This window comes from Manacus vitellinus, unplaced genomic scaffold, assembly GCF_001715985.3.
Source record: "Manacus vitellinus isolate BGI_N305 unplaced genomic scaffold, ASM171598v3 scaffold_28_pilon, whole genome shotgun sequence".
In the NCBI taxonomy this organism is placed as follows: domain Eukaryota; kingdom Metazoa; phylum Chordata; class Aves; order Passeriformes; family Pipridae; genus Manacus; species Manacus vitellinus.
Window position 1 is genome coordinate 4397689 of NW_021940122.1, and position 22743 is coordinate 4420431.

General features: G+C 40.1%; 1 protein-coding gene across 5 annotated transcripts in view; it reads left to right on the forward strand.

Annotated features, from left to right (window-relative positions):
* Positions 1-22021, forward strand: part of GRAMD1C (GRAM domain containing 1C) — a 52044-nt gene extending 30023 nt beyond the window's left edge. For 2 of the 5 annotated variants that reach the window (XM_018074656.1, XM_018074654.1), the window contains exons 7-18: positions 402-520; positions 1698-1818; positions 5650-5809; positions 12569-12715; positions 13516-13634; positions 14722-14864; positions 16544-16647; positions 17337-17516; positions 19019-19076; positions 19591-19701; positions 20525-20630; positions 21800-22021. In XM_018074656.1, the coding sequence (XP_017930145.1) occupies positions 402-520; positions 1698-1818; positions 5650-5809; positions 12569-12715; positions 13516-13634; positions 14722-14864; positions 16544-16647; positions 17337-17516; positions 19019-19076; positions 19591-19701; positions 20525-20630; positions 21800-21877 (1446 nt within the window). In that variant the 3' untranslated portion in view covers positions 21878-22021. The other 3 variants (XR_001920908.1, XM_018074655.1, XM_018074657.1) reach the window with 3 other exon arrangements.
* Positions 22022-22743: the final 722 nt, after the last annotated feature.

Below are 22743 nucleotides of genomic sequence, written 5' to 3' on the forward strand. Positions count from 1 at the left end.
TTAATTAAGCAGTTTGTCTGGGATCAAAGAGGGAGTCCTTGGCTGTCTAATAGTTACTGATCTTGTGCTGTATTGAGTAAAAATCAAGAGGGAGGTACCTTGAAGGTATCTGTGAAATTATTGATGACACACAAAGCAGCAAGTAGTGGCTACAAGTGTGTGTTTTCTTGAAATGACAATCTAACATCTGGTTAAACAGTGATCGGTTGGGAATATGGAGTAGACAGCAGTACAGTTGCCCAAAATGCTGAAATCCAATCTTGGAATGTGATATCTAAATGCTTTCAGTGCTTTTCAGAATTGAGGTTAAAGGCTGTGGCGTAATTCAAACTTGTTGCTGTTTTACCTTCTGTGCCTTACTGTCCCATACTGTGGTTCTTGACTAGCCTGCTTTCTTTCAGAGGCTAACCAAGCAGGAATTCTGGCAGCTGGTACACCAGAGCTATGGTTCTGAGCTGGGTCTGAACAGTGAGGAGATGGAGAGCTTCCACTCATCATCTGAGGACAACGGGCAGTCTCGGTAAGGAGAGGCTATAAAGCCTGTTGAAACACTTGGGGAGAAGCACTGTCCTCTTTCTTAGAAGTTCTTTTGCCAAAGTACTGCTGTAGCCTTACCAGAAAGGTTAAGCCTGTAGTAAAAGGATGCAAAAATCTGACCTGCATAGACTGAGCATGCATAAAAACTTAACAGTATTCATTTTCGAAAATAATGTGAGCGCAGTGGAGGCCCCCTAAGGAGGGAGGTAGGAAGATGTTCTCTCTGCATCTGCTTGGGCAGATAGCAGCATAGGACAGCTTAAATACCAACTTTTTTCATGATGGTGTCTAGTCAGTACCTCTCTACCCTTCTGCAGTATGAATGAATGAATGAATTTAATTTGGCTGAATGAAATGGAGCTATATATAATTTTCAGATACTTTTTTCCCCTCCTCCCTTGAGACTGAAACACTTGTTTTGCTTTGCTCTCCTGATGTCTGTGGTGTTAGCTGAATATTGTGTTGTCCTCAGCTTGAATTAGAAAACTAGAATAATAATAAATATAATACAATGGAATAATTGTAATAACAATGTGTTTTTTTAAAGAATTGCCCTGATTTTTTGTTTTGAACAAATGTGAATTAAGTTATGAACTGCCAGTGTCAATTCATAACAGCACTTTATGCAAATAGATATGATTCTACAAAGCTGATCAATGTAACTTGTCTCTTTGCAATCCTGTGTTATCTATGTTTGTTTAGAAAAATTCAAGTTCATTGCAAGCTTTAAAAGATGTCCTATTAAATATTTTCTGGTTGGTGTTTTTTTGTTTGTTTGTTTGTTGCCTGTAAAAAAGGCATAACTGTGCAACTCTGGAATAAGCGATGCAGGAAAAAAATTATCACACTTTGTTAATACATTTTCTTTCCAAATTTCTTCTAAGCTATCTCTGTTTCATCTTTCCCCACAGCACTCACTATCTCTGTGATTCAGCAGCGCTTGGTTTTATTAACCTTATGATCAGAAGCTGAATCTTCTGAGAGGTGCTTAGGATGAGGAAAATGGCTTGAGAGATTAATGAGCTGTATGTGGGAAAAAGGAGTTGGTGGTTTTTAATGTTAGATTAACAGCTATAGTTTGAATGCAAAAATCACACATAAGCTTTCTCAGATTTTTCAACACTTATCTCCAAAGATATTTTCCTTTTTGCTTTGGACAGATCCAGCATTTGTGATGATTCTGGAGAAAGGGATGAAAAACTACCTAAAATGATTGGTTTAGTTCGTGAACCCACACTTCAAGCAGAAGAAGAGTCACTCAACAGACACACCTTGCCGGGAGTAAGTGCTGACACAGCCTTTCCTGCTGTTTGTAACTGATAGGCATATATGCTTTACTTGTGTATCTGTAAGCATAGGAGGCATGGGGTTTGTAACTTCAGAAGCCTTTGAGAATTCAAGAATGTTTCTTGAATTTGAAAATGAACGAAATTCTGTATAAGAGAACATTGTTGGTGTGAGTTCCAGCAATGTCCTGTCACTTAATTCACTGTATAACCTGGCTGGAACACTGAGCCTTATGCCCTGGTCTGTTTTTATTGTTTCCTTTAAAAACAAAATTACCTGGGGTTTTTTTATCCACTTCCCTAGGGACCATATGTGTTTTTATCCAAGTGCTTTATGGAAGTAACACCTTTTTCACTTTCAGTGCTTTCTTACTTGTGGTATTTGTCATTTAAAAAGATATCTCTCCTGTATATAAGGTTTATTAGAGGGTAGTTATATTTTGTTTTCCTTGCCTTCAAAGGTCACTTAGCCTACTGTTATGAATATATGACACCTTTTTTATTGAAATTTGTGGAAATGTTTCAGAAGGAAGGGGAAAACCTCCGCACTTGTTCTTATAAAGATGAGTTTTACTGTAATTCCTCGGGTTAGTAGAACTGAAGCAACATGAATGTTTCACTCATGTTCATTCGTGTCATATGAATTTGTGAACATATTTGGCTGTTTGGAATGGCAGGTGCATTAGTAGCAACATCTGAGATGGGCACAGTGTCTAGCACAGTTGCAGGGACTCCTCTGTGTAGTTGTAGTCCTAAAAGGTTACAAACATTTTCTCTTGGTTATTAGATATCCCAAAGATCTTCGAACAGCAAATGAATTACTAAAGCATTTTTTTTATAAGCTTCACTAAAGTTGGGTACTGAATTGCTGGTTTTGCTTTGGAAAATTTGGGGAAGGAAGAAAGGAGATGATTTTAATGGCTTTTACTACCGTATAAATCTGGCTTTTGTCACTTCCTAAAACTGATCTGGAGGTTAAGTAGGCTTTAAATAGTTTTGCCAAAATCGAAGTTAATGGCTAGAGACTCATATCCAGCAAACTATACTGGTGTTTGTCAGATGTTAAAAGCTTAGTTAATTGTATCCGTCATCGAAATCCTAGCAATATAGGACATTTTTGGAGGTAAGGCAAACCTGAGAGGACTGTGGATGCTGCTGGAATTTTGGCTCTTTTAGAATAATTAAAAATCTACACATGTAGCCTTGGTTTAGACTTGTAAGTCTTATTTGCGCAAGAACAAGCCATTTAAAAATAATTGCTATGTTTGGAAAATAAGCCACACCCAGAAATGTCTCCTGTGAGTGCTAAATCTAATTGGGCTTGTTGGTAAGGAGGAATGCCTGGGGATTTGGTCTGTAAGCAAGGAAAAATGCCAGGATTCTCCCTTGAATAAACTGCCTTTAAAAAGTCTTTTAATTATAGTGTAAAAGTGCAATCTTGATAAATACGCAACTAAACTGTTTAGTTTACTGTTTCAGAGTAACTAAAATGCATAATGACTGTGTTCAGCTATATGTGTCACTTGGCATTTCTCAAGAATGTCAACACTCTCTCCACAGCACTGGGATTACAGCATATTTTGTAGAACCACAAGAGCAATAGGAGGAGGCAGTAGTGCTTAGAATGTATTTATCAAAAACCATTGCACTGATGACACAAAACACAGTTAATCACCTTCCAAAGACTGGAGGGAAACAGGCTTAACCTCCCCTTTACTGCTCTGATAGACAAAGCAAGTCCCAAAGCCCTCTTCAGTGGAAAATCTGAGTTGGTTGTAGTACTTGGCCCATCTTGGAAAAAATGTTGTTAATGGCTGTCTATAGTTGATTGAAAAAAGTCTGTGTGGAACACCAGTTGTGGCTCATCTGCTTCTCTCGCTCACTACATCGTAATGTGGGCACCACCTTATTGCCTGTGTTTACAGCTATCATCTTCTCTCTGCCCCTTGTAGGGAGCCCTTCCAGTCCCAGAGCTTGCTGTTTGCAGGCTAAAAACCAGAAAAGCCTTGGCACAGGTTTTAGCAGTACTGGACTAGCGCAGGAGATAAATGTACATAGGGAAGAAATTACACATCTTTATTCCAGAGACAGATCTAAAAATCATTACTCTTTAATGTCAAGAAAACCCCACCAAACCAACCCAATATCCCAACACCCAAAACCCCAAGAAAACAGTGTTTAAGTTGATCAGTTATTCCAAAAGCCTCAGCATGAATGTCTTCTTCTTTGACATCATGAAAGGCTTTTTTGTTGGAGCTCTTGCTCTTATCTTCTGACTTGAGCCTGACTTCCCTGCTCTGCTTATAGCATAGTAGGCTGCTCTGATGCTGCTAGTGGGAGCTCCACTTGTTCACCAGATCCTTAATTGATATCAAAACTCTATGAGAGAGTTCCTTGAATTTGTGCTGGATCTGTGTCAAGTTTTAGACTGTTCTATCACCACTAGCTCCTTTTTGACTTCTGTCTATATTGGTAAAGTATTTTGACATTTAAATATTAGTTCTCTCCTAGATCCTGTTGTTTGACTGAGTAAAACTGTAGGCATGGTAGGTCCTTTCAATAGCAGCATTTGTTAATTGATCTGCTTTTCTGATTCAGTCTTTTTTTTTTGACCTTGAAAGGAGTTTTTTTGTCTGCTTATACTGCAGTCAGATCCATGCCTGTTTTCCAACCACCCACCTTTTACCAATGGCCTTTTGTTGCACAAAAAAAAGTAAATGGTTTTTATTTTGAAAAAAGCCAAGAAATACAGGAAGTACATGATGACGGTTCAAACAGCAGATGCTTTTTCTTTCTTGAGTCAGTGCTGAATAATTTTACAGGATGATGGTATTGCAGATGAATCAGAACTACTCAGTTGAGGAGGCCTGATCATGTTTACTATGGTCCATGTACTGCTGTGTATGGGGGCTGTACTGTTGTTGATCCCAGGTGTTCCACTGGAGGCAAAAGGGGCTTTGAGGGGAACTTCAGAATTAAAACTATGATAGAAAGCTCACAGATGAGCCTTTTGGGTGGAATTTTGAGATACACAAACCTTGTCCATACAGTTTCATTGGAGATTTACTTCTTGAAGTGTGCAATGGCACGTATGTGTAGCCAGCAGTCATTACAGCTTAGGGTTAAGAGCTGCATCATTGATTCAGTGGCTGATGTTCTGGGGGATTTGGAGATGGCAAATGACACTCCATCACTGTGTTTCTGAGCAGTAACATTTTATAGGTAGGATGGCTCTAGACAGTATTTTAAAAGGGTAAAGAAGTCCTGCAAAATAAGAACCTTTCAAAGATGCAATTGGGATAATCTAATCTTACTGAAAGAGGAAGGCCCTGCCTATGTTTCATTGTGCTTCCCTTCCAGAGTGTTGGACCTTTGCTAAACTGGTAGGAAAAAAAAAATTGATCAATACAAAGTAAATCTGTGTTAGGTTAAAGAATTTATATTATATATAATATATAATTTATGCTTGTGTTGATGTAGGGAAGCAGACCAAACTGTGCAGGTGGGTGCCAGGGGACTGGATGGGGTGTGAACTGTCCCATTTAAGGCAGCTCTTGGTATCAATGGTACATACAAGTAAGTCTGTTCCTTGCTACCAGGATTTAGTGAAAGATTTAAATAAAGAGGAAGGGAGGTTGTCTGGGGTAGAGGAACAAGGGAGAAATTAGCACTTAACTGTGTGGTGATCAAGTAGATAGAACTTGTGGCTTCCTTTGTATGGCTGTCTTCTTTGAAAGTAACTTTCTCTTTGAGTTTTGGTGTGGGATTTTTTTTTTAACAGTCTGTGATTACTGATTTTTTTTTTTTGTCCTCTGGGTTGTTTCAGGTGGAGGAGTCCCTAAGTGAGAAGCAAATAAAGAGCCCTCTCACGTCTTCAGAAAGAAAACCTGTTAAGCTAGTCAGGAGCAGGTCTTTAGAAAAGTCCTTGGACCTTAATGAAAATGAAAATCTTCCAGAGAAGAGCAGTGCCTCAGATAGTGAAGAAGGTAAATCCTATAACAATTGGGATCTGTAAGACAACCTGACTTTGGTGTTCCATCTCACTTGTGGAGCAAGTTAGAGAACTTTCTGATCTTATGAAACTTGTTTGCTTATTTGTTTGACGGAATTGCAGCAAAAACATCTATGTATCTTAGTTTCTGGGGAGAAAAATGAACACAAACAAACTGTGGTTTTGATTTTTCTCTCTTGGTGGGTAGAGAGTTGCTAACAGCTTAAACTAAAAAAAGTTTATTGACAATGAGGTGGTGTTAGTTCACTTTTTATGTTCTCACAGATATTTAAAAGATTTTTGTTTTGTTTTGTTTGCACTTCTTGGAAACTGAGGGAAAACATTTCAGGCATAACAGTTCTTAAGTTTCTGAAAGATCTCTCCCATCCCCCTTCTTTACACTTCTACTTTCTTAAGGCTTGTGGGCTCCAGTGTTACTGATGAAGTAAACTGAGGAACTCACTGAGAGTCCAAGCAAGACAACTTCCCGGCTTTCAGGATAGTATTGTGCATATTCTGAATGTGATCTGAAAATGAAAAACCTTCATGAAAACCTTAATGAATATCTTGGAGCAGATTACACTTTCTGTGCCAACAGTTAGTGTCTTAATGGATCCTAATACACTATCCTCACAACTCATACCTCATTACCCAGTACAAGATGAGAAGAAACTTGGATACCACAGTGGTACAGAGATGGTAACTCGACTGTTACATGTTTCTTTTGATCTTCTCACCATAGGAGGGAAAGTGTAGCACTATCTCACAAAATGGTTTTGGTAAAAGAATTTTTGCTATGTCCTTGGGAGAGAGTTAGGCTGGAGCCTGCCTTCTACCTGGACTGGATGACAGTGAGACTTGTGCTGAGGTCCTACAGTAGCCCCTTGCAAGTTCACATTTTCTAAGGAGAGCTTTTCACTTACCATGGGGAACTTTTCTGTGCTGCAGGGCTCTGGTTGTTCAAGCAGCTCACTGAAGTTGTGATGGATGTTCTGTTAAATATCCGAATCTTGGACTCTGTAAATGCCTTTAAAATGAAGTGTGCAAAACCTGTACTGGTTCCAAGGTTATATGGCGGTGTGCAAATGAAAGACAGAAAAGCTCAACAGCAGCAGTGTGCTTAGTGGCAGCTGAATATTTCTTTCACGTGTGAAAAGAACTTACTTTCATCACTCGTTGGCAGAAATAGAACAGTTCAGTTAATGGAGGCTGGTTCTTAATCTCTCTGGGAAATTTTGTATCTTACCCTTTCAGAGTTGACAACTGAAGTTGTGTGCGGGGGTCTTTATGTTGGGATCATTGAGGAGTCCAGGAAAGCTTTTAAAGTTATGGATTGAATTGGCTGCCTGCAAATCGTGATTTTTGCCCAGGGATATACTTTTTATTCAACTAATTTTCCTTTTGCTCACCCATACTCCTTCTGTGTTTGCTGGAGTTCAGATTCAACTTGATGCATGTCAGATTTTATCATTTTTGTGAATATACCTAATTGAACAGGATGCTGTTTATGCCATACTCCTACACACTTAACAAGCTTCACAAATTAATTTACTCCTTCACAGGTGTATCTTTGAGAGCAGCAGAAAGTTTGGCCTTTAGATGTTTTAGATATCTTGCAGTTTTCCTATCTTCTTAGTACCACATCTCTCTTCTGGGTTTTATTTTTTATGGGAAAGGTCTCCAGTGGAACTAACTGAAAAATAGTCCTGTTGTCTTTCATGCTGCTAGCTGCCTGAACAATAGCAGTAAATACTCCCTGTCATCCTTGCATTAGTGATGTTGAATAAATAGAACATTTTAAACTGGAGATGTCTCTTTAATAAAAAGACAACTGACTTCATGCTGCTTTTCTTATTTCTCCTCCCTCCCCCAAGACTAGTCTTTTATTCAGAGCAGGATTTTCTAGACTCACAGCATTAATCTTTTCTCTCAGATTCTTCATGCTTAGAATTTTTTTCTTCTGTTTCTGTCTGTTTTCTATTGCAGTTGCCCCATACCCTTACAAGGTGAATTCCTTCACGCAAACGAAATAGCTTTCCTACATGACAAAGCTTTACCCATGCGATTAATTTCTCTTGTGTCCTCTGGCTCATACTCAGGCTGCCCATGGAGGTGTCCTGGCAAATAAGGTGAGGGGCAAGCTCAAAACTCTTGTTCTTCCCAACACTAGTTCCCTTGTCCTAAGCAGTTCTCACACTGGTTACTTTGGGGGAAGTAGGGTGTGCATCCCGCTAGGCACCACTGGCCTATGGACCTGCATCTTGGTGCTTTTGTCTGGCTTCATAAATCAGAGTATAAATTCTTGAGCCATGACAAACTTTTGACTAAGCTAAAAATTAATATCTGTGGTCTTAATTGTAAATTTTAGAAAACGATTTTTAGTTCAAGCATGGAATACACATTTCCAAAACAGGGCCAAGAGTTTTTTTAATTTCCTCTAATGACTCTTTTGTATGTAGGGTGGGTTTCTTTGTTTTTTCCTTTCTTTCATTGGCAATGTTCAGCTGCATGAAATACTTCAAAGAAAAAAGGGGAAAGCAGGAAATTGGAAAACAATGTTTTCTATTAGAAAACTTTACTGTATATGAGGGCATAATAAATTTCTGATCTCCTTGCATAACTTGACAGATTTACTGCATTGTTTCTATTTGTACTAATAACGACCTTAAATGTGCGGTCTGCAGGAGAGTGTAACTGTCTGCACTGTGGTGCTGTGAGATGGGTACAGCAGTGGCTTGACCTTTCTTGGAGACAGGGATGTATGGGGCATAGAGTGTTTGAAATACAGGATGGTTGAAATTGGTTCAGCCTTGTGTTGGTTTCCCCCCACCCCAAGATAGGAAATTTTGGATACACGGTGTATGTAAGGAAGAGTAGCCCTGTTATCTTGTTGGCATTTTAATCAAAATAGTGAAAAGACATATTTTTTTTGAATATATGTCTATATCTATCTGTTTACACAGCTGGTTTGGGGGATACATGTTTGAGTTGTCTAAAGGCAAAAGGCATAAGGCTGGGGGTTTCTTATCTTGTGAACTGGAAAAAGCTAGCATTGAGACAGTACTTAGTACCTCCCCAAATTAATTTTGTACTTAGTCTTTTAAAGTATAGGAGAGTTCTCTGAAAATGGCTAATTCTGCTGATACAGTCTTCAAATAGATGATGTCTGGAACATGTTCAGTTCTAGGAATTGGTTTTATTAACTTGATTTCAGGTGTATCTGGTTAAAGGCTCCTACCTGTATGTGTTCTTCATGCAGTGTGCACTTTTTCCCCCCATCCCCAGTGGTACAGAAATGCTGAACAGTGCCAAGATTTGCATAGCTTTCTTTTTTTTTTTTTTTTTTAAATCCTGATCCTCCCCTAACTCTGTGGACTGGAAAAATCAGCATCCTTATTAATATGTTTGATAGCCTCTGCTCCTATCAGTTCAGCTTTCTTAACTTGCTTGTGATGTGTGTTTAGCTTTCAGCTGTTGGTTGTTGATGACAATTTTAAGAACAAGTTTTTTCTTGCTGCCCCCTTCCCCTGCCCCACCATTTTCTGTCTCTTTTCTTGCACTGCATATGTTTTTAAACCTCTACAATCACTGCTACATAATGGTATTATATTCAAACATTATTTCACAGCTTGCCTTGCAGTGATGAAAATGACCTTATAAAGTGCAAGGCAGTAGAGGGGGAGGGAACAGACTTGCTGTCTTCAGGCTGAACCAGGACACTCTGGGTAATATATTTACTTCTGGATTTCTGGGTCCCTAGGGATTCTTACCCAAAGTCAGAATAATCTCATGTTCTTTTATCAGACAGCTCCAATTCAGCTATAAATGTATTCAGGCTAAGAGAGTTAGTGTTGATAATTGCATGCTGCTGAGGGGTTAGAACTGCATTAAAAGGGAAGGAGTTAGACTGATATCTCTATACCTGTACAAAACATTTTGTTCATAAAGAATATTTCTAAGCCAGTCCTAGGTCAAATGCATGATGTTGCTCTAGTATAGAGATAAATTAAGGCAGATACAAGTTTACCTGTGTGAGTAAAAACAAACAAAACAGTAGACAAATGTGCATCTTTATTTGTAGCGGAGGTAAGTGGTTAAAGCTGTCTATTCAAATTGCAAGCATATCAATTGTACACTTATTCTTTGCTGTGTTACTGGTTGTGCTTGCTGCTTTGTCTAGGTTTTTTATAGATAAATTTTGAGAAACCTGGATGAAAGCGACTTGAAGCTTGTCAAGCTCTTGGTGTATGCAGCAACTTGCTTCCACAGATGTGGAACTCAGAGCAGCATTTATACATACATGCACCTTCCAGACCCGTCGTCTAAAAGATTTCCAGGCTTTCTGGAGAACAGCTGTTTGAGTCCTGGCATCTAAAGTAGCTGATAGGCCTGATATATAAACCCAGTTTCAGGCTGGAGTTTCTGAAAATACTGCTTTATGTGCTAACAACATTTTTTAAAATTTTTTCTTTGTTTGTTCTAAGAACTGAGAGGGATTAAAGTAAAAATGTATTTCTCGATAGACACTGTCATGCACTTTGTACTTCATTAACTATTCCTTGTTAAAGACATGACTAGATAGAAATAAAGTGTAAGTAAATCAACTAACAGGAAGTTTTGTGCAGACCTGCTAGTGTTCTTGCTTAAGACTCACTAGAAGGAGGACAGGCTTCTTGCATGAAGTGCAAACCAGCTCAGTAGCAAAGTCTGCACCCTAAGGTATTAATGCATGGGCTTTGTGCGTATTGTAAGTTTCTGTGGCTTACCAAATTACCTTGCATCAGCAGAAAAATAGCAGCTGTCCTCAGGCATTTCAGGTGATCGTGACGTTGTGCTGTTTAGCTAAGGCTTACTGGGGTAGAGGCAACTTAATATTATCTTGTATTTGCTAAGACATATACAAATAGCTGACAAAGCTTATCTGATGCATGGTGACTTGATCATGTGTCTGGGCCTTTGTATTTTCATTTTTTAAGTGGTAGCAGATTTCTTGGGCATGTCAAGGTCCAGCTGAGTAATGCTCAACTGGAGTAACTAGGTTTGAATTACCTGGTACCTGACTCCACATATGTTAGCTGATGCACAGTAGGCAAAAGGGATGTCAACATCAATATCTGAAGCTTCCTGTTTCTTAGTGATAGAGAGGAAGTGGTGGGTGCGCTCTGAAAGGAGAAGTCTGTAATGCTGATCTTGTTAACTGAGGTCAAATTTACAGTTCACTTGGCCTGCGTTTTGTTAGAGTTAGATTTGGCTGGGAGAGGAAATATAGTGAGCATAAGCTGAAAACTCAGGCAGAATTTCTGGCTTCCCACAGAATGTTTCAGCGCAGCAGAATTTGTATTCTACACATAATAACTGCATATTGACTGGTTAAATAGGCCTCTTGAAATGCGTGTTTGCTTTCTGTCCCATCTTGTAATTGTGTGGAATTACAATTGCATAAGCAGAACGTGGCACAGGAAGGAAGTCAATCTCTTGTGCAAGCACAAAAATACGGCACTCACGCTTCAATTTTGGGGTCCTACATTGAAGCCTGAGAGATCAAAAAGAACTTTTTTTTGAGGCAGATGTGTAATGGGGATTTTTAGCAGGCTAGAAGCAACACTAGAGAGGAAATCTGCCCAGTCAGAATTGGGTTTCGTTGGGGACTGCTTTGGTGTTTAGTTGCTGCATTTGCATTTATCAATCCTGACTTCTACTAAGCAGTAATGTTTTAAGTGCTGCAACTTTAGCTTGTAGGCAGTGTGTGACCTATAGCTTGATATTCAGACTACCTTTGTGTTGGTGGCTGGCACTGACCTTTCCTAGCTCTGAGCAGTCATTTGTATTAGTTGAAAGGTTAGGCATCCTAACTGTCTGTCTGCTGCAAGATTTGCTTTTGGGCTTTTTATTTCATTTTAGTAATATGTGTGTGTGTGTGTGGGGAGTGTTTTGTGGTTTTGGTGATTCTGTATAAGCAGATTGAGTTGGGGCTGGCACAGGAGACTGCTTGCCCTCCAGGATTGTAATTCTGTCTCTTATCTCTTGCGAGAGTGGCTGAGACAACCACAAAGCTGAGTCATGCCAGCAACCACCAAGAAGCAGAAATAGCAAAGATCAGTGCTGCAGCCACACAACACCTCTGGGGTGCTTGGTGGCTTTGAAATGGGTGATGCAGTTGAGCCCCTTGGTGCATTTTTGGGACTGCAAAATGGAGCAGGGTACCTCCTGTGTTCCTGTTAAATAGGTATGGAGGGAGGAAGGGTTTGAGGAACTGTTTCTGAGTCTACCTGGTCTCTTAGACTGTGGATGCTACCAGCATTACAAATGTTAAAAGCAGAATTCTGAAACTAGCCACAGCTGAGAAGAAAATTATTATGGTTTCACTGTCCTGTTTGCTTGTCCTTTGTATAATAGGCACACATATTAATAAAGATTATGTTAACTTTTTGTCTTTCCCCAGTGTTTCTTGTAGGATTAGTAGAATACTGAAGGCAAAACTAAGGAGATAGGATCTTTTGATGTTGATTTATGAATTTGCACAGGGAGATGGTGGGGGTGGTGGTAGTGGTGTATGTTTGAAAATCAGTTCTGGACTTTGTTCCTGAAGGCAACCAACCTACCAAATCACATGCCAATATCATTACTGGGTTTCTGAGAATGAGAAACAAATGTTGATGTAAGCTTGGGAAGAATTTGAGCTGTAATAAAGCTTAGAATAATATAAAGGTGCTTCATAATACTGTTCTTAACCTGCTCTCTCTGCCTTTCTTAGCAGTGAAGGAGACAGTCTCTGAGAATGATCTCTATGGGAGACTTTTTATAAACAGAGTGTTCCACATCACTGCAGACAAGATGTTTGAAATCCTTTTCACCAATTCTCACTTCATGCAGAGGTTTCTCAGTTCCAGGAGTATAGTAGGTAATAAACTCTTCTGCCTTCTTTGTTACAAACTACCCTGAAAATTTTGATCACTAAGAATTGCTAAATAGGGCTAAGGTGAATTTTAAGTTTCTTCCTGCTTTAAAAGAATTTTGAAGCTTTAAAGTTTCACTATGAGAGAGGACATTTAAAGCTAGACTGTTGCTTCCATAGATAGCAGATGTAGATCAATCATATTTTGGAGTAAAAACCTTATTTCAGAGTACCTTAATGCAAAACTGCACTTTAATGCCTGAATTTTGGGTAGGCTATTAAGTTGATGCATTCTGTGGGGTATTTCTCATTACATTGTGTCCCACAAATAGTGAAATTTGTATGGCTGGCACAATCACTGCATCTTCTTAAATGATACTCACGGGCCTTAATTTTCTGTATGAGTAAATTTTATTCACAGAGATCAGAAGAACAGAAAATTAAGTCAAAAAGGGTAATATTTATTCAGTGTCAGCTTGGAAGGCAAAGTGGCAAAAGCTTTTGATAATGCTGAGTGAATCTATTCAACTTTAAGCAGATGGGAAATGACATATTTTCATTTAATTGCGTATTCTTTTCTATACTCTCAAGTCTCTTTGAGTAGACTCGGGTTCAGCTACTTAGTGCTTCCGCTTTGTTCATCAGTGAGCTACAATCCTCCCCTTCCTGAGGAAAACCGCAACTATTTGGAATCAGTTTTCTGTCTTTCTCCTCACTGCTGTTCTCAAGCTGTTAAGATATGATTGGGCAGAGATAATGCCTTTTAGGTAATTTGTATGTGAGATTTTGCATAACTTCTCATCTAGATGCTGTATCAACCCCTTGGAATAGAGATTCCAATGGCAATCAGTTGAGGACTCTGACGTACACTGTAACGATTAACAATCCACTCTGTGGGAAGTTCACAACTGCAACTGAAAAGCAGGTACTGTGTGCATGTGTGTGTCTGTCTGGTGCCCTTTAAAGCAAGGGAGATGTCAGCTCTCTGGTCTGTCAGAGTTCTGACCATAGATTAAAGTTCAGTGAGATGAATGTGGATCTGTAGTTTAAACATGGCATCTCTAAGCCCCTCTCAACATTAGTGAGCAGATGGTCATGAAATCAGAGAGGCTTTCTACCTTTGCAGATGGCTGTAAACTCCCACAGAGTTTGTGGGGAAAGGTATTAACGCTTCTTAGGAATTGGGGGATGAAAAGAAGCAATTAAATGCTTTCAGTGTTCATTTCTGGGCTCCCCAGTACAAGAGGTGAAGAGTCCAACAAAGGGCCACTAAGATGATGAAGGGACTGGAGCATCTAATAGGAGAAACAGCTGAGAGCTGGGAATGTTCAGGCTGGAGAAGAGAAGGCTCAAGGGATCTTACAATGTATAGAAGTATCTGAAGGGAGGTACAAAGAAGTCTGAGCTGGGCTTTCACTACCAGGGCTGTCAGTGGTGCCCAGTGACAGGACCGAGGTGATGGATACAAATTGAAACACAGGTGATTCCTTCTGAACGTCAGGAAACACTTCTTTACTGTGAGGGTGAAGGAGTAGTGGAACAGGTTGTCCACAAAGGTTGTGGCATCTCCTTCCTTGGAGATACTGGAAAACCACCTGGACATGGTCCTGGGCAACTTGCTCTAGACTGCCCTGCCTGGGAACAGTTTTTGGACAAGATGACCACCAGAGATGCTTTCCAATCTCAACCATTCTGAAATTCTGCTTTGGGAAAGATGCAGGTCTCAAAGAAGAGCTGTGGTAATGAGTCAGTGGCCAGCCTTGCATCTGGTACTTGAAGTGGCAGTGGGGAAGTATTGCTGCTGCCTATGCTGACTGTAGCAGGAGGCATCTTCTCTTTTCTCACCCCATCTGTATTTGACACTCTTAACTGATTTTTATGGTGGTTTTTCAGGCTTCCTCTCTATTTCACTTATAGTTGGTTGATCTAGCCTAGGGAACTCAGGCTGAAAGAGGGGAAAAAAATTGTGTACCATGAATATACCTTCTTATTTTTACTTTCTTTTATGATAGATCCTGCATAAACAGAGCCAGAAAGGCCAGTCTTATCAGGTGGATGCTGAGGTACTGACCCATGATGTCCCCTACCACGATTATTTCTACACTGTGAACAGATACTGTATCAGCCGCACGTCGAGTCACAAGTGTCGATTGCGGTGAGCCTGGGTGGGGCACAGTGGGAGGGGAGAAGCCAAGGCACAGATCTTACAGGTTGATGATGTGTGCTTATTAAAAAAATGTGCCTGTCAGCAGCATAGAGATTGTCAGTTTCTCTTGAAGTTGGAGATATCTTCTGAAACATAAGCTTGCTTTATTCCTTGTCACATGTATGCTGTATTTGGATCTCATTAATGCAGTGAGAAATGAACTCGTGTTGACTCTGAGGTACAGAACTCATCTCCGACTGGGTTCTGACCAGCCGTGGGTTTTGGAGTACAGCTGTGTGAGTGGGATATGTTGGAACAAAGTGAGATGTTTTATTACAGAATTTCCTAGATATCCTTGCTGAGGACCTGCAGAGGAGGGTGGTTTCACCAAAAGGTGCAGGAAAGATGGAACGTACTCAGTTTTGCTGGAAGGATACTCAACTAAACTATACCTAGATAGGAGAGTTCTCTCCCATTTGTTGAAAACATTTGAAGTGATCAAGTTCCATGTTGAGTACATTTCTATGGCTCTCTGACTATGTAATCCTTGGTAGTTCTTGTGTTGTCATTAGTAAGACCTTGTATCTCAAACTTCAGCAGGAAAGGTAAGCAAGCCTGGATTCTATTCTGGCTTATTTCAGGATATAAAAGTAGTAAAGACTTCCCCTCTACTCGGAGGAGAATGGAAGAAAAGTCCTTGAACAACTTTTCTAGATGATTTTTTTGAGTGAATCACTTCCTCTTTGAGAACTAAGCTTGTTTTATCTGAGAGACGTGACAACCCTAGGATAAGAGTAAAATAAAATCTTAGGTTTCAACATGGTACACAGACCAGGCATGTACAGAATGAAAGGCACATGGTGATGTTACAGCTGGCCTTATACTGTGATTAAAATGGCTCAAAAACTCCATTTGAAAGGTTTCATTTTGTTAGACTAGAAACACAGTGGGCTTGCATTGATGTGGAAGATTATTTGAAAAGTTGAAAAAAGTGTATTCTAGGATGGTCGGTGCTCTTGACTGAAACTGAAGTCACAGGCTATCTTTTTGTCCCTTATGGAGGGCTTTGGGATTCACTCAGTTGCTAGAAGCATCCTTCTGAAGGATTCTACTCCAGTTAATTTTTGTTCTGGGAGTGCTATTGATTAGCTTGACCTGGGGAATGCAAGCCAGGAGTGCCATTTCCCCTCTATCATGCTCACAGAAAGACAGATTTTAATTTCTGTCTACTCAGGGTGGGGTCTGAGCACTTGATTTGTGAGTGGTGATAATGAATTTTACTTGCTGCTTTTGAAGTGCCCATGTAATATATATGTGTACACATACAAAGTAAAAATCAGGACTTTATGATCTGAAACCCTGAATCTTATTTTAAATGTATGTTAAAATGAGAATGCTTCAGTGGGTAAAAATGGTCTGCTAATCTGAGTCTGAAAGAGAACAGTTTAAAGTGTTTCCCATAGTTTGGACATTCAGATTTTGAGGCTTTGGCTAGAGATGTTGTCTTTGCTACTGTCTATTTCTTGCATTTCTTCAATGAAAGTGCTGCCCAGGTTGAAATCCAGGGCAGTTCCAGTTGGTGGTTCAGATAATAAACATAAGCTAGAGGCCTGCTTCTGATGAGAGATTTCTGTTATCACTGTGATGCCTAGAAGACCACTCTTTCATTATTGCATTCTGTTTACTAGGGTTTCTGCAGAAGTGAAGTACAAAAAACAGCCTTGGGGCCTTGTCAAGACTGTAATCGAGAAGAATACATGGGGGGGAATACAGGAAAACTTCAAACAACTTGGTGAGGCATTTTCTTCTTTGTGCTGGAGTAAGGAGGCTACCTTTGCTCTGTATGTTTTCACATCTGTCAAACTTGGTTCCTTAAAGAATGGGTTGAAAAAAAGACACCTAAGCAGTCTCGAAGACAGAATTTCCTGTCATCAATATATCTGCCACTTCCAGGGTATGAAAGAAGCTAACATACCTTGTACACCTTGTCAGAATCGCTTTCTGAAGGAAACATGAAGAGCAGCAGGAAAGCTGTTACTCTCAACTGCATGTGCTTATCTCTAAGCATTTCCTTGATTGTGCACATGAAAAGAGAAGCAGTGGCACTTGGCAGGCTCCATGGATATGTCTGTTAACAGCCTGGCCAGCCACGGCTTCAGGCTCGCAGTCTAACACAATTCCTAGTCTCAGTCTAACAGTGTTTTGCAGTGCTCTTCCGGCTGCTGTCTTGCATATCATTAAATAATCCCGCCAAGGCTGAACATGCACCCGTCTCTGAAAAGTGTTCCAAGTGCCCTCTAGCAAAGAGGACAGGTGGTACAGGTCAAGGTGTAGTTTGTTAGACCTGCTTTAAGTTTATTTACTAGAAGATGCACTTGTTCCTCTCACTGCTGCCCTCCATAACTGACATTTTAAGTCTTCATTGCTAAGCTTTTCAGCTTTGCTTTTGGCAGTTCAGTAACTTTATCTTTTCCACTGCAGAATCAGATCTCCTAATGGAGGAATATGCAATTAATCAGTCCATAGAAGACTCTGGAAAATTAGTTGCTCTGAGACGAAGACGACGCACTTTACACCGGGGTCTGGCAGAATCACTTCCCAAACGCTCTTCCCAACATTCCTCTGGTGACATGGGAGTAGAGTCCCAGGGCAGCATAATAGGTAGGAATTTTTATATTGTGTTTTCCAAAAGGTGTGTTCAAGGAAGCACAACTCTTACAATAGTGCAAGAGTAGCACTTCTGTATATATTACTCATGTCTTTATTTAATCAGTGTGATAGCAAATGCTTTAATATGTTCAAGTTTGCATAAAGTAGGTTGGGAGCATGCATAGTCACTTTTAGCATGATTATCTCATGAAATTAAGCTTAATATCACCTTCAGTTTTAAAACCTAAAATGCTGCTCTCAATGTGCATAAGATTAAAATAAGATTGAATCAGGAAAAAAATTAACCTGACTCTTGTACAGTTTCAGAAAAATTGCTTTGTTTCTTCAAATAACAGCATACCCAAGTAATGAGTTGATTCAACTTTGTCAATTGTGTCTTGGCCCTGTCACCTCACTTTTGTTTTTTTTTTTTTTATGTTAAGTCTGTTTCCCATCTGCTTCTGTAATTTCTGGGTCACTGAAGTACTTCTTGCAGCTCCATTGCCCTAAGGCATGACAGACTTGGTCACTAACACATGCAGTATTAGCTATACCTAGAGAGATCAGAAACATCTGTGCATTAATGTGTACCAGAGAATGGTGGATTCCATGACAGAAGTTGAATTGTAAACACTGAAGTGTTTACAAGTGCAAGTGCACTTCTCTGAAAGGAGAAGCAACACTGAGTATAGCACTGAGAGAATATTTGAATCAGCAGCATGTGTAAAGGACTGTTTACCTATCTGAAATTACTTCTTGATTACTTAATTTTGCTACTGCTGCTCCACCTTTTCAGATGAATGTGTCTGTCTCTGTATACACTACAACTTTGGAGTATGTCCTTTGTCCAAGGCAGGAGGTGTGAATGTATGAAACTGTAATTACATTTAAAGATCAGCCTGCCCACCGTGGTAGGTGATTGCTGCTCAGTTTGGAGAGGGCATGCACACTTCCTCTCCCTCACAAGTGTCTGGTCCCTGGTGCCTGATGAATAGCAGATAGTCTTTTGAAAGGCTGTCTTCAGGACAATAGATAAACCAAGCCAGTAATGATGGGACAAGTCACAGGAGAACTTGATTGGCACTGGTTGTCAGAAAGATTAATGTGAGCATGAGAACAAGCAGCAAAGAGCCACTTTGCAGCCTGTCTCTGCTCATGTGTGACCAGCAGTATATGTGGTGAAGGCATGTTAGTAATGGATGGACTGTAGCCTTCTCAGGCTATGTTTAGTGATACCATGCCCCAGTCCTGTGTTGTGCCCAGCATACTGGGGTAGGGGGAATTCTGATGGGAGAGCCTGACTGTTCAGCTTGACTTGTTGGAGATGACTGCAAAAATGCCTTGGTGGTGAATGTTGGAGATGATCCTGTGCACCCACATGATCTGTTATTTTTTTCCATCAGAAGCTGTTGAGCTATTCTCTGTGAAGTGTTGGGCACTGACATATATCTGCAGGCATCCTTTAGGAATGTTCTTCAGTACTTTTTAACCTCCTTCTCTTCCATGCCCTATAGGAAGGAAAAGAGATGCAGTAAGTAGGACCACCACCATCATTGTAGTAATGAGTGTCTTGTAAGTACTCACTTGCATTAAAATGTGGCTTGACTCAAGCTCATCTTAGTCTTTATCTGTTTTTGTCTGTTCCTCTTTTGCATGTTAACATTGCATGTAGCATAATAGATCTTAACCTAATTTAACAAATGAGTGGAATACCTGGGTATAGGAGGGGAATTAATTGACTTAGAAATGACTTGGAATGAAAATGCTGATTTGCCAAACTACTCTAACTTACAGATTTTCTTAGGTCTGATCCTATTTAAAAAAAAAAAGTCTAGAATTTACTAATTCCTAGTTTTAAAAGTTCCTAGAGGAGATACTATTGGTCTTTCTGTTTGTTCCTATTCCACAGCTTAATGTTAACTGCTAAGAATTGTTTGGATAGATCTCTATTTTCAGTATAGTTCTGCCCTACACCTTTTTTTCTCCCAGAATGATTCTGTTTCCTTAGCTGTTTTTAGCCTAGATCTTGTTTTTCTAGCATTGCAACCGAAATTCTTACAGGACTTGATTTTTGTTCTCTCTACAGTTTGCTGCTCTTGGTCTTGCTGAATATAACACTGTTTCTCAAACTGTCAAAGATAGAGCATGCAGCTCAGTCCCTCTATCATGTCCAGCTTCAGGAAGAAAGCTCTTTGAAGTAAGTTGAATTCACAGTCTTTGCTTGCTTTCTTCCTCAGCTTATGTGAGAATCTGATCCAAAGAAATAAATTCTAAACACTGAAATTCAGTGGCAAGTTTTCATAAGTTCCTGGGGCTTGCTGCACTTCTGTGGTCTGTGTTGAGATCCAGGGACATGTCTGACTGCATCTTGCAGTAACAAGTTTCTCCTTTGACAAGCTGGTTTTTGGGGAACATTAACCTTAGTTGGCATTTATCACCCTGCTGTGACTCATCTTCTGTGAATATCACAGAACTGAAGTGTTCATTCTGTGTGAACCAGCATGATCTCAAAGGTAATGTTAAAGATTCATTTAACTTGTTAGCTTCTTTCTGTGAGTTTCCTGGCAAATCTTTCCCTTAAACTTACATGTTGCATACCTTTTGTATTTGGACACAGGAAGATGTTGCTTCCTCTCTTGAATACAGTATCAATAAATAAGTTAAAAACCATAACCTGATGTTGAGTCTGGAAGTGGTGTGGTGACCTCCTGTAATGACCATCTCAGAACTGATTAGAACAACTTTATTTATAAGAAAGATTTTGCTCACTGAAGTGTGAGAACTTGTTGTAGATGTAATGTGAGCACATTTTTTTTCTTAGTGGCTGTTGTCTACAAAGGTCTGAAGCAGTATCTTGAAGGCAGCAGGGATTGGAATTCAACTGCAGGCAGCTTTTTCTGTGGCTCTTCTAAAAGGATGGTTTTGGTAATGGCAGAGCAAGGGTGGCAGAGAGCAGTTGTTTTTAAAAAGGTGTCAGGGTGCTTGTTTCATGTTTCTAATGTAATCTCAATCTTTTTCAGCATATCTCCAGAAATGGTATCAAAAGAAGAGATCCCTCAGTATGATAAGGAACAGGTTAAACATGTAAAGGGAGTCTTAAGAGACTCAATTGAAATGCTTGAGCAGGTAGGTCTGACAGTCTTTCTCTGGTGATGTTCTTGTTTCTCAACAACTCAAGTTTTCTCCCATATGTTATCATACCTTTTGTTTGATGTCCTCTGATACTAACTAAAGTTTTCGTGATTCCTTGACTACTCTTCTAGATATTGGCTAGAGCTTCACTTAGCTTTGGTGTCAATGGGCCACCTAATCTCCAGTAAAAAATAAATAACTGCAGACCATATGTTTGTTAGGGGCTCCATAGCTATAGAACTAATCCTTCTGTACAGTAACTTGTTGAATGCTGTTGTCTCTCTGATCCTGAAGTCTATGACTGGTAAATCTCTGGCTGAAATTTCAACTCAGTAAGTGAGGGACAGTAATTCATGCTTTAGTTTTAACTTGCAACCCATTAATGTTCTGATTTTAAGTTCCTTTATTAAACCTTAAAAGGTGATGGAATATTAGGAAAGCTGTGAGGGAAGTCCACATGTACCTCTATCCATCACCAGTTTGCTCTGTGTTCTTGTATGCATTAAGAGTGGGTAGAAACACAGTATTGCCGTTAATCTATTAATTAACCACTTTGATCACAGCATGGTTTCCATACCCTTTTCATTTTCTCTGCTTACTATCCAAACAATTCCTAATTTTGAAGTGTTAAGTGCCTTTTGAACACACGGCGTAAAAAAAAAAAAAAAAAAGAAAAAAGTGAGAATTTCACCACTTTTTTCATCCCAAATAACACTTTTTGCCTGGAAGTTCTGACACAGTGCCTGTTACTTTGTGTTTTCTGAGTGTTGTCAATAATCTAAACACATTTTGTGCACCAGAATGCACAAGGAGGGCCAGGTATTAAAAGAAAATTCGTATTTTGCTGCCATGTTCCTTAGTATTTGCTATGAACATTATCTGTGACTAAAACTGAGTGGGGTGGCTTATCTTCTGCACTGTTGTCTGGTGAGGTGTTAAGACTTTATCATCCTGGACTGTTACTATTTATAAACTGTACAGGATATAGCTGTTAGGAGTGCACAGTAAGTCAACTGTTTATGGAAACAGGGAGGAGGAAATCACATGAAATCTTGGAGGGGAAAAAAAAAGAGTAGGGAGACATTATTTTCCTGATACCACTAACCCATGTAGGAGATTAACTTAAGTAATTGGGGGGGGTTGTGATGGTTGTGTCTTCACAGCTGAAGACTTCCCTTTCCATGCTCCAAAGAAGCTTTGACCACTTGAACAGGACACAGAGCAGCAGGACTGAGAGTTAATACCACATCAGCTTTTTGTTCAAGACATGGGAAGAGGAGATGTGTGTGTGAGGACTTGTGGGGTAGGGAATGTAACTGTCACCTTTGGACTCCTCACTGTTTGGCTCAAAAGCTGTACAGAATAAAGGTTTGTGGAAAAAGTAAGTTGGGTTCTGCATTCCCCAATAGCTTGGCAGCCTTTTCTGTCCTGCCAGCCCTCCACCCTGGGGGGGTCTTGCTTACGACCAGTGCACAGCTCTTGGATCCTGTAGTGAGTGAACAAGGGCAGTTGTACTGCTGGTTAATGGATCTGCAAATTCCAGAGGGGGGAGAACACCCTCAGCAGAGAGCAGAGCTTGTCTCGAGAAAATCACATCTTTTTATGTCAGCTTAGCAAATCACCATCAGTGAAGAGTCTTTTGGAGAAAAAGAACGATGGTGGTTTCTCAGCCACAGGATCTTCATATGATTTTTTTTAGCCGTGGGGACCTTTTTAAAACGACGCACCATTCTAAGGATGAACATGCCTAAGATTAATAAACAGGAAAAAGCTTGATATCTGTTGCACACTGCAAGCTTTGGCAGTCTGCCTTCTGCCATATGTTTCCAGCTCTCCCAGAGAAATTTCAGCCCTCGGTATTTTCCCTCCATCGAGGTCTGTGCTTCAGCTCTGTAGCGCCGTGAGCCCACTGATGATGAAACACCTTGAAGCACATGAAACCTGCTTTTTCTAGGCGAGTTAAAGGGAAGAAGATGAACATAAAAACCCCAAAGCCACTGGAAAGCCAGCCTGCCCGCGGGGTGGCCCATGGTTGTGCGACAGCGCTGGCTGTGTGGTGCGAGCCCAGGGAGGGGTGTAGGTGTAGGGTGCGGCTTGCGCGTGTGGG